The sequence below is a fragment of the Trichosurus vulpecula genome, chromosome 1 (assembly GCF_011100635.1).
Source record: "Trichosurus vulpecula isolate mTriVul1 chromosome 1, mTriVul1.pri, whole genome shotgun sequence".
Lineage (NCBI taxonomy): Eukaryota > Metazoa > Chordata > Mammalia > Diprotodontia > Phalangeridae > Trichosurus > Trichosurus vulpecula.
In genome coordinates, this window is record NC_050573.1 from 494,469,712 (window position 1) to 494,482,154 (window position 12,443).

Here is a 12,443-nt window from a genome sequence, read left to right on the forward strand (position 1 = left end):
CTGAAGTAAATAGCAGTAAGTGACTTGCTCTGGAGTCACACAGCTAGGAAGTATCCGAAATCACATTTGAATTCAGGTCTTCCTGACTCCAGACCCAGTATTCTCTAATATGGCATTTAGTTGCCTCAACAGCTGTGTGCCGCTCCACAAGTCATTCTTTGAGGCTTGTACTCTATATTGGCCAGACTACTTTTTTTTCTTCTTCTGCTTAGTTTTACACTACATTTTAAAAAGTACAATGGGAAATCACAGTGAATCTAGAGGAGGAAACTTGAAACTATGTAATGGGGAAACTAGGGTTGCTAGCCTGGAAAAGACTTGTGACATACAATTCATGCACCCCTGAGAATGGCAGAGTTACAGAAGCTACACTGTGCCGTAGAAGCCATCATCACCCTTTTCATGTCAGCTACAGGAATCTTGTACGTGGTCCCAAAGAAGAAATAACTATTCTCCAGGGAAGTACAATATTTGAAGGGCTCTTGGAGAGTAAGCAAATTGGTTTATTCTTTGTAGGTCTAAAGGGCAGAACTAGGACCAGTGGGAGTTCCAAAGAGACAGATTTTGGTTCAAGGAAAAAAACTTCATAATAATATTACCAATTAAAAATGGAATGAGCTGCCTGTGGTGATTTTTTTCTTAAAACAAGAAGCTAGATGACCTTCAGAGCTGTGAAGAAGACAATTACCTCTCCCCTCTCCAGTGAGTGCATCCTTTCCCCAGCTTCCAAAATAACCTTCTGGGAGCGTATATCTGATCTTGTCCTTTTGCTTTAAAAAAGAAAAAAAGTGGTTCCTTAGTGCCAATGGGATATTTTAAAAAAAAAAGGCCTTTGCTTGACATTTAAGACCTGCTACAATCTGGTTCCCACCTACCTAAGAGCAGCCTTATTTCATACTATTCTTCCTCACAAACTCTCTGTTCCTGCCAAACTGGATTGCTGGCTATTCGCCCAAGTTGGCATTCCAGTGGGCATCTTCATTCACTCATACAAGCCGTCCCCCCAGCCCACCCCCTCCCATGGCCACCACCCGCACACACCTGGGATGCCCTCTTGCTCCATGTCCACCATTAAGAATATTTTTCTTCCCTCAAAAGCTTAAGTACTGCTTCTCCTCAGAACCTTCACTGATTCCCGCAGTTGTTCGTGCTTTCTCCTTCCTTCATTTTCCTGGTACTATATTTATTTGTGTGTAGTCTGAATTCCCACTCAGTCCCAAATAGAATTCAATTCCTTGAGGACTAAAGTTCTCTCCTGTCAGTCTTTGTATCTCTTACCAGGCTTCTTGCATTACTGGCATTTAAAATAATGCCTGTTGAATTGAGTTGCAGTCACTTCAGTGATTAGGGTTATTTATCTCTGTACCCAATGTCTATGGACTACTAGTTTAAAATGCTAGAAAGCATATTTTTTTAAAAAAAATACCCTTATTCTACTTTTTATAATTCTACCCTTTTTGCTATCAGTTGCTTCAACTGCTGTCAGCATGCTCATCTGTTGTCTTATAACTAATCCACGCAGTGGAGAGAGTGCTGGGCCTCTGAATTCAAATCTGGCCCCAGACACTGAACCTCTGTCCACCTTTAAAATGGGAATGTTAATAAGAGTACCTGAATCTCCTAGGGTTGTTGTCAGGACAGGCTCTTAGCATAGTGCTCGGCGTATGTTGTTGTTCCTTTATTTCAGTCAGTCCAACTCTTCATGACCCCATTTGGGGTTTTCTTAGCAAAGATACTGGGAGTGATTTGCCATTTCCTTCTCCAGCTCATTGTACAGATGAGGAAATGGAGGCAAACCAGGGTTACGTGATTTGCCCAGGGTCACACAGCAAGGAAGTGTGTAAGGCTGGATTTGAACTCAGGTCTTCCTGACTCTAGGCCAGGTGCTCCTTCCACTGCACCACCTGGTTTGGCCCATAGTAGGTGCCTAATAAATACTTGTTCCCTTCCCTGACCCCTTATGTTATACAGAGTTGTCTTCAAGTATCTGACCCTTACAGGGTCAAGTGTGTGTGTGTGTGTGTGTGTGTGTGTGTACACATACAACACACTTATTGCTGTGTTTTCTCTGAAGGGATAGAAGGAACTAAAAATGTAGAAGCAGTAAATGTATTATAGATAATGGATTCATGATTATAGACTTTTAAAATCAGGTTTCATAGACTACATTGGTAATAGTCATATTGTGGTTCATCATTTCAAAACACCCATTTTTTTTTTTTTGCTCGTTGGGAACCTTTTCGAATAACAGATGGTGTGACTGGTCCTCACCTGTGTTATTTTCTTTGGCAAATAGAACTCTAACTTTGAATTACAACATCCAAAGTGTTTGGGGGTGGGTAGGGAGTTAGAAACAGGACCCTATTTTCCTCCTTTTGTAAAGAATAAGTTTGAAATTTAACATTCCAAAATGTATTTCAGTAGAAATTACATTGTTAATGCTAATCTGTGGATAGGACACAAAGGAGATAACTAACAAATATACCATGCTTTGCAAACCTGAAAAGAAGATATAAATGCTAGTTATTAGATATTACTTGAATGGAAACTTTTATTTGAAGAGTTCTTTGTAATTTTTGGGTAGGCGCTGTCCTAAGTTCTGGGTCCCTGCCCTCAAAGAGCTCATGGTCTAACGGGAGAGACAGCATGGAAACATCTATGTATATATACACTCATGGTAGACGGGCTAAATTGAAACAGAAGATGCTAGCATTAAGAGGGATCAAGAAAGTGTATAGAGGTTGAGTTTTTAGCTGAGACTTGAAGGAAGCCAGGGAAGGTGGAGATGAGAAGAGAGAACATTCCAGGCATGGGGGAACAGCCAGTAAAAAATCCCACATGAAACCGTTTAACTAGGGAAGAGAAAACTATATTGAAAGTAAAAATATATTACTGAATCATGTTAAAAAAAAATCTTAGGCAAGGCACAGGCAGTTTAAACCTTAGTCCTTCTGTGTGAAACATAGGTCTCAATTAGACTTTTTCTTTCCCGATTCACAGAAATATAGAGGTGCCATGAATTTTCATTTGATACCTTTTATGGTTTGTGGGGTAGGGAGGGGCAGAGAAAGATGGCAGTAATGTTATTACCATAAGTTCGTAACAGCTTGCCTCTTTACCCTTGGCAGTACTAAGGAAAAAATTGTATTTAGAGTAGGGAGATTTGTTGGAACCCCTTTGGAATGCTTAGGTTTCATTTCAGAAGGAAAAGCAGTGGATTCCCAAGTTTCTCAATTTTGGGAAATTCAGTTGTAAAAAGTAAACACCTGTTGAAACTTGCAAGCACTCAGGTCCATCTGTTAGAAGGAAATAAAGAATTTTAAAACTTTTAAAGTCATTGCAATACAATCATCTATGGAATATTGAATGTCTTTGGTGAAGTAGGTTTACATTATGTTGAGTTGCATCATGTTTCTGATGAATTAGGCCTTAATAAACATTTTCTTTCTTTTAGCACTGGCTGGACCATTCAAAACCTATTAAGAAGCAAATGAAAAGTAAGTAACCCCAGATGAAAGTTACTTGTTGTGTTCATTTTCTTTGGCATTAATTTAAAGCATCTTGTCTTATACATTTGAGTTGTTATATTTTTTATTAAATATTAAATCTGAAACCACTTGAAGGCAGAATTAATTTTAAATTAAAAATTCAAAGATTTCCAAGTTGGCCAAAAGTTGTTAAAGTCCAAGTGTGGAAAATTTTAGATAGTCTTTAAAAGATCAGAATGTTCTCATTTATAAAGAAGCTTAACTATAGTTGAAGGTTTCCAACCATACACTCCTGGTAGGGAAAAACAATGATTCATGCAATATTCAGAAAATTTGTTTCATGAATATACAGTGAAATGTCATCTAGTCACCTGCATTTAGTACTTGCCCACGTCTTATTTATTTTTTGAAGGTCCCTTAGAGCATATTGTCTGTAAAGCAGAATCATAAACACCTATAGCTATATAGGACCTGATCTATCTCATTTTACCAGTGAAGACTTTGAACATTACTTCAATAGTTTTTCCGAAGATTGATTCTCCAGAAAGTATTTATAAATATGATTCAATTGTATTCATAAGCTTCAAAACATTATCTTCCTTATCCTCCCTCTTCTTCTCCCCAGTGTATTCATAGTATGCTGTTGAAAGTTGTCCTCAATATTGTATAGCATTAAAGAAGTGGTCCCTGTAGGCAGTGAGGTGGTGCAGTGGGCTAAGTGCTGGGATCTGGAGTCAGAAGACTTGAGTTCAAATTCAGTGTCAGATACTTATTAACTGTGTGATCCTGGGCTAGTCACTTACCTATTTGCCCCAGTTTCCTCATGTGTAAAATGGGGATAATAATTGCCCTTTACCTCCCAGAATTATTATGAGAATTAAATGCACTAACATTTGTAAAGTGCTTAGCAAACCTTTAAGCACTATTGTATAAATATTAGCTATTATGAACTATTGCCTAAGCTCTTCTTATTAAGAACTCTTTGGAGTTGAAGGAGCTGGGTTTGAATCCTGGTCTTTTATTATCATTGTGATATTAAGCAAGGAGGAAGGAAATAAGGGACTGTTAGCAAGTCACTCGACCTCTTTTTGCATCAGCTTTCTCTTTTGCAAAATGAAGGGTTTAGATTAAATGAACTTCAATTACCCATAGCTCCAGAGTCTATGATGCCTTTTCTGTGCCTACTTCAGTTTTCCCTTTAAAAACATTTTTAAATTGGTGACTCAAATTTTCATATCACATTCATTTCCAAATATAACGTTCCTACACAATAAACATCCCTTAGAACAAAGGTTTTAAAGTAAAAAAAAGAAAGAATTTGGCAAAACTGACTGTGTCTGACAGTATATATAACATTTTATGCACGTATTTTCCCCACCACTACACTGAAGGGAGACAAGTTGCATTTCCCCAATTCTTCTTTGAGGCACAGTTTGATCATTGCAATTATGCAGTCTTCAGGTTGATTTTTGTCTTTTTGTTTACATTGTTGTACTTGTATATATTGTTTTTCTGTTTCTGCTCACTTGATTCTGCATCACTCTGTATGCCTTCCTTTGTTTCTCTAAGTTCTTCATATATATTTTACAGCACAGTAATAATTCATTATATTCATATGCTAAAGTTTGTTTAACCATTCCCAGTTGGATTCTTTGCTGCCACAAAATGTGATAAAATATACAAACACACATGGCGTGTCTATCTATACCTGTATGTGTTTTTTTAATATACATGTGGACATTTCTTTGACCACCTCAGAGAATATGCCTTTCAGTGTAATTTTTGGGTCAAAGTCTATAGAAATTTTAGTCACTTATATTTCCTTCTACATTTCTTTCCAGAATAATTGAACTAATTTAAAGCTTTGCCAACAATGTATTAATGTATGTTTTTTAATCTCACACATACCTTGCGACAAGTTAGTATTGATTTGGAACATTTTAGGATCAGAGATGAAAGTGAGAATTCATGCGATTTTAGAAGACTTTTCTGTAAAACTAGACCAGTTAGCTCTTCTGTCTTTAATCCAGAGCAATGTCCTTTTCCATTATGTTTATCAGGCTTGGCGGGGGGGGGGAAATAATTGTTATTGCTTAGGTTTTTTTCCTCTCTATTATTGTACTTTTTAATATAATGGCTAATATGTTAAGGATTTAACTTATTTATTTTTTCCTTTGGTCACTGTGTGATCTTCCCACTTTGGGAAAACCATCTCCAAATGTGTAGTTGGATCTGCTTACGTTTTGCACTTTCGAATTAAATACTATTCTTCAGAACCGAACAACCTTCGAGAAGAGTTTACAAGGTAGGACATGATCCAAACATATTTCTAAATTTGTATTACATTTACAATGTTCTTTAGCCTCCTCTTTTTTGCTTTAGGTGGGTCATTTATTTTACATTTCTGTTGAATCCCAGGATTTCTCTCTCTCAGTCTTCTCTGTAACCTTAACTTTGCTTCTCTGCCTGTGTTCTGTTGGGGGTCTGTACTTCATTAAACAATTTGGTCTTTGCTGCCTCATCTTTCAGGTGGCTAGGATGACTGAGATCTATTTCCTTGTCTCATTTTCACTTTTCTGAGACTTTATGTAAATAAGTTCATCGTGCTAGTAATTTGGATCTCATTTCACAGAACTTAGCAGCAGGTGCACTTTCCCCAGCCACAAATTTCTCCATTTATTTCGAGTAAGAGGACTCTCTAGCAGATACCTTAATTTTTCCTATGGGAGAGAGCATACTTTTCCTTCCTTTTAAAAAAGAAAAAAAAATTAGTCTTTAGTCCTTAAGTGGCAATAAAAATTTGTGGCAATTGTTTCTGGAGAGCTCCCAGCATCGTTGTAAGAATTAATGTCTTTTACTCCTCCACTAGATTATTTTTCAGGTCCAATCCTACTATATTCCTATGTATTTCCTATACATAATTCTCTTACAAAACAGAGATAGTGTGAAGACAGAAGGCAGTCACAAGAAAAATTATGTTTCAAGTATTGTGTTCCCCCCTTTTAGTACTGGCACCACTGCCTTTCTGGCATGTAATGTTTTTTTAATTTCTTCATTGTTTTTTTGATCTTGGCAGAAAGCTGCAATAGTAGTGACAATATAAATCAAATGGGGTGGGAAGTGAAAGTTACTGAATTGGCCACAGTGGTGTGGGCCATCTTGGAACTGGAAGAGGTCGGTCAACAAGATGGATCAGGCAGTTGTTATCCACCTGTTGAGGACCCCCCCCCCCCCATCCCCTGCTACATACACATACACTTTAACCTTGGAAGCTTCATTTTTCACATTTGGAAATCAGTATGACAATCACTTGTAGCTTCCCATTGATAGTCAACCTTATAGTCTCCCTGAATATGAAAAGCAAAGTTCATTGTTGGTTGAACTCTCGTTTGAAATGGTAAAAAACAAACAACCCATATCTTCAGTCATTGTCCACAAAACACAAAACATATTGCCCCTTACTTCACTTTTAAAAATACTGACTCTTCATCCATCTCTCTTTTATCCAGAGTACAGAAAAAGGTTTGTCTGCATCTCATTCTCATTTTGAAATTCCTAAAAAAAAATTTATTCAAATGCCTCACCCAGTTACTCAGGAACCCTTTCATTCAAACCTGTTGCATATAAACATCATTGAAATCATGAAACATTTAGCATTGGTGAAACATGTTCATATTAATTTGTCTGCTACCTCCCCATTACATGGTGCCCCCATCTTTTATTTCATGTATGTCACCATTAGTAATCAAAGCCATTTCTTTTGGTGTATGCTTAAAAAAATTTAATTGCTAATTACAAAGTCAGCTTCAGACTTTCTTATGGGTCTGGCAAATGAAGATTGTAGGTGGTTCAGGATACTTCAGGACAGGTGCACTGTCTTGCTGTTTTATTAGAAGAATTGCATACATATTTGTTATATTTTTTGTCCTGTGTGTTTGGTTCTCTTCTCAAGCTTTAAGGACATTTTGAGGTATACTTGTTGGACTGCACAATGTTCCATACCACAGCTTACAAATATCTTGCGATTTCTGTAAAATGCACATTTCTTTAGTAGATTCTGGCACATACTTCAGGAGACAAGTCCTATAGAGGAAAGTCTTCTATAAATGTTGAAATTTTGCTTGAATATCTCTTTATAGTTCAAAATTGTTCAATAAAGATTTAATGTGTGGGGTGGGAAATTTGGGAATGGTAGAAACTTGGAAAGACCACACTATTTGTTAACTTTTGTATATATTTGTTAGGTACCTGTTTGTATTACAACTCAGGCATGACATTCTTTCAGGAAAGTAAGTATGTTTTTATTACAAACTTTGAACCCTGACTAGGTAATAATGTGCATTGTTTTAGTTCTGTTAGCCATGTTCCTTTTCAAAATAAAAAAAAAAACCACTAGCTTTTATTAAGTGATGTATTATTTGTGCTGTATCATCATTTCCTTTTTTAAAAAAATACTCTGTAGCTTGAATTATTTCCAGAAATATATTCTTTTTAAAGTGACATGCACTCAAATATCTTAGTCTTTCTAATCACATCACTGACCCATTCATGATGGCTTTTGTTCTATTTTCCATAAAATACATTATTAGTATGTATACAGGTACAGGTATTTACACAACTATCCCATTCATCACTATCTGCATTTAAGTAATGTAAAGGGGTTGCTACCTGAGTCAAATAGAAAGAGGATTTTCATGTCGCCGTTTTCTTTTCCTCTCTTAAAAATTAATTTCTAGCATTATTTCTTTTAGTCTCTGAGTTTTAATAATACCTTATTAAAATATTTTGGTACTGAAGTGTTCAATTTCTCATGAAGTACTCTTTTATATGAAACATGAATCCAAATAATCATAGTTTTATAATTATTTCATGTTTTCAGCATCTGCACTCAATTAGTTCTTTCCATCGCATGAATGCTAAGAATGTATGTGAATAATTTTGACTAATAGTTAAAAACCCAAATAACTGTTAGTATGGAGAGTGAATACAATTTCATCCTTGATTTTAGTGTTTACTGTTACCTTTTGAAACTCAGGAAAGCCAAATGGAATTCGCAGTATAGAATAAATAGACTATATAATGCATGTATTTGTCTCTTTCAGCCATGTCACCCAAATCTTTGATCCTTGATGTTATGTACATATATTTTTGTGTGTATATATGTGCATTGCTGTTAACAGTGCCTCTTTAAAGTATTAGAAATGGATTATTGTTGCCTTTTCCATGAAAGTCAATTCTGTAGGAAGGGAAGGTTTGTCTTCTGCATGTTCAAAGCATTAGGACAGTCAGAAATATGGTCAATTTTAACTATATTAGGCCAGTGGTTATATGTAGTGCCCTGAGGCTGATGGACTAAAGGCTGGAAAATGGAGCTTTTTTTTTAAATAGCATCAAAACCAGTTAGTCTCCTTCCATTTCTGAAAGAGGGTGGACTTTTGTGCTTTAAACAAGATAGGAAACTAAAATGTACATATGAAAAGATCAAACTTGTAATAAGTGAGTATTGAAAAATGGTGATCATTAATTTAACTCTTTATTCACACCTTGATAAAGTTAAAAAGAGGTACTAAAAATGCCAAACAATTTAACTATGAAATTGGCTCTTTTTGATTTGAGATGTTCATCTCACCCCTTTCCATGTTGGACCCTATTTTCCTGGTTTGGGTTTTTTAGTCATGCCCCAGAATTTGGCTAGGTTCCAGAAAGGAAGAGGCCTCAGGGTGACATGGGTTATCTTTTTGCAAATAATCTTGTTAACTATAGTTTCTTCTTTGAAACATAAGCAAAATGTATACTACCAAAAGGAAAGAGTAGAAAATCTGGTAAATATAGAAAAAAAAAATCTGAAGTATCCACAATTGTTTCCCACTTTAAAGTAAACTTAGATTTCTTCCTATGTATGACTAAACATTACTGTCACATCTGAAATAATACTTAGAATGAACACAGTTAATTAAAGAATACTGATTGTCTTCCAGAAGTGGGGAACCCAAAGCCTCAAGGCCACATGTGGCCTTTTAGGTTCTTGGGTGCAGCCTTTTGACTGAGTGCAAGTTTTACAGAGCAAATCCTTGTATTAAGGGGATTTGTTCTGTGAAGTTTGAATTCAGTCAAAGGGCCACGCTTGAGGACCTAGAGGGCTACATGTGACCTCGAGGCTACAGGTTCCCCACCCCTGGTCTTGACTCTACTTTTAAAACAACTGAGTCAGTCAGTGTATAGCAAACTTTCCTTTAATAATAAGAAATAATATTATATTAGAGAGGCCACATTTTTAGCAGCTAGAGAGATGTTCTTAGAGTCAGAAAGACCCAGGTTTCAATCCAGCCTCTGGCTCATATTGGCTCTGTGACCCTGAGCAGGACATAACTTCTCAGCTATGGCAACTCTCTTAAGACTAAGGGTTGTAGAACAGTTGCCAGTCTTCATGTAAAGGGAGTTTCCTCGTTGGGAGTTCCCTTTAACAAGTAAATCACTGGGGGGGAAAACCTCCAACATTACATTCCATAATCTTCCATCCCCTCAAATAATTTTATCTAATTTTGTTTACGAAGTGGATAGACACTGCCATATAGATTGTAATATTTCATGGGGTCCCAAGCATTATGAAACATTGCTTTTCATATTCTGAAATAAACACCCTAAAATAGTTTGATGTGTTTGGTTGTTTCTGTTTTAAAATATGACTATAGAATATAATAAAGAATAAAAATAGTGATCCAGATTTTCTTAGACACTTAAAAAATCTATTTCATTGTAATTGTATTCTTTATTTGTACATTTAAGAAAGATGCCTATTCTGAGCTAATTTCTTTTCTTTGAAGATTGAAATGCCCATATGAGACTGCTGTGGAGCTAGCTGCCCTGTGTCTTCAAGGTAGGAAAGCATTTGGAAGTTATTTGCATTCAGAAATTGTATGTAATAATACTGCAGTGATGAGTCTGCTGGCATTAATGTTACCATTAAATATTTGTACCATAGTTTATGGTGATAAATGTTGGTGTGTGCAATCATTAAAATCCTCTAACTTCAAATGAAATAGTCCTGATATTCATTAATAAAGCCACAGATACACTAATAGGTTAAGGAATGTGTCTATCCCAGCTATCCATTTTCTAGCCTATTCGTCTGGTTAATGAGAAGCAGTGGCAAAATGCATAGAGTGTTAGGGCTTCTAGCCATGGTTCCAGTCTTGATTTTGACAATTATTAGTTACATGACCTTGAGTAAGTCATTTAACCTTCACCTTCCTCAAGGAACATCCTAAGTGCTCTCTGTCTTGTCATAGAGGAAGATGTGATTTTTCTGCAGTGATAGAAGAATTTCCCTCCTGAGGAATTCCCCATGCTAATGACATCACAGATCCTCTACATCTTTGCATATTAATCATCTGCTCTTTTATTATGGTGAAAAGCTGTTTCTAAATTTAACACTGAATCTTTTTTTAATTATGAGGAAAATATTTTGCCGTGTTTTAACCGTACTGGATTAATTCCTTTTTAGTGCATAATTTTCTCCTATCAGAGAGTCACATATTTTATTTGGATGTAATTAAAGGCTCATGTAAATTGTGTTATAGACATCAAAGTATAGTCATGTTCAGTTTAGAGAAACAGGACCAACCATTGGGATACATTTATAGTTGCCTTCATTATGAAGGTAGAAGTAGAATTAGTCTCCCTGATAATTATGAAAAAAGGAGTGCATTTCATCTCTCTGTGATATTCAAAAATAGTATTCTTACTTTGTACCAAAGTGGAATATTTTGTAGTGGAAAGTTAGTAATGCTAGGCCATTTTGCCCCCTTTGACACATGAGAGCAAATAGAAACAGATGTTGTTGTTCTTGTTTCTGTAAATTCTGTAATTTCAAAGTACAGGGTTTCAATTTGATGAGTATTTGGCATGTTAATGTGGATGCACTGTGGGTGATGGTATAAATTTTCCTTAAAACTCTTATTCGAAGTGTGAAAAAAAATCAAGATTTATATTTAAAAAAAGGTATCCAAATTAACTCATTTGGGGGTAAGGGCTAGATAGAAGACTCATAGAGAAAAATGGGACATTGGACAATTAGGTTACTCTTGTGATAAGGCATTGCAAGGTAAGGAATTTGATGTAGGAATCCCAGGGGAAGCGAGCAGACATAGAAGTTATTCGATAGGAATAAAACATTGAGTAGCCTTGCTACTGTTTTACATTTTAAAAAATGGGAAAGTTGAAAATTTGCAAGGATGAAATAAATAAATTATTTCCTTACACAAATAGCTAATATTAAAAATGAGCAGGCCTCCTTCTTCCTTATTTTCCTGTTCTCTCTTTTCTTTACTAATTGTTATCCTGCAACTCTTTGCAAACAAAGCCAGACAAGAAAAGTCATTTAAATACAGATAGCCAAGTAGTGTTTATTTTGCAGAGTTGACATCAGCTTAGGTTAGTATTTATGTAGTTGAGCTTTTCCTCAGAAGTTTTTTTTTTCTTTGAATCAATAACAACTTTAAAATTCTAGATTACTGCTCATTGTCACTGGCTTTATAGATATCATAGAGAAAGGATCCTAGCCACCCCAGTTTGGTTTGGGAGCCTGGTGGGGGTGACTTTAGGGATTTTGGAAGCAAATTGGATGATTAAACAGCAATCTTACCCAATGCAAAGGCTCCCTCTGGATTCAGTCAAAGAACCACACTTGAGTTTCTAGAGGGCCACATGTGGCTTTGAGGCAGCAGGTTCCCCACCCCCTGCTCTAGAACTTCCTCCTATGTGCCAAGGAGGAAAAAAGAAAACATGCCAACCAAAAATAATTTCCCAAAAGACTCTTTGGCCTCCAGAAAATTAGAAGACATTTCATAAAGATTTTTCAGGCTGAGTTTAGACTTCTTGAGAGTTGTTGCCCACCCAAGAGTGTTACTTAGAACGAGACTACTAGCCTCTTGGAATGAGAGTTAAAGCTGCTCT

The 12,443-nt window shown here is 36.1% G+C and overlaps 1 protein-coding gene across 2 annotated transcripts in view; it reads left to right on the top strand.

The window, feature by feature from the left end:
* The window catches only part of EPB41L4B (erythrocyte membrane protein band 4.1 like 4B), a 247,617-nt gene that overhangs the window by 85,423 nt on the left and 149,751 nt on the right, over window positions 1–12,443 (top strand). For both annotated transcript variants that reach the window (XM_036738343.1, XM_036738338.1), the window contains exons 3-6: window positions 3,455–3,497; window positions 5,715–5,793; window positions 7,733–7,777; window positions 10,313–10,365. In XM_036738343.1, the coding sequence (XP_036594238.1) occupies window positions 3,455–3,497; window positions 5,715–5,793; window positions 7,733–7,777; window positions 10,313–10,365 (220 nt within the window). The remainder of the gene's footprint in view (window positions 1–3,454; window positions 3,498–5,714; window positions 5,794–7,732; window positions 7,778–10,312; window positions 10,366–12,443) is intronic.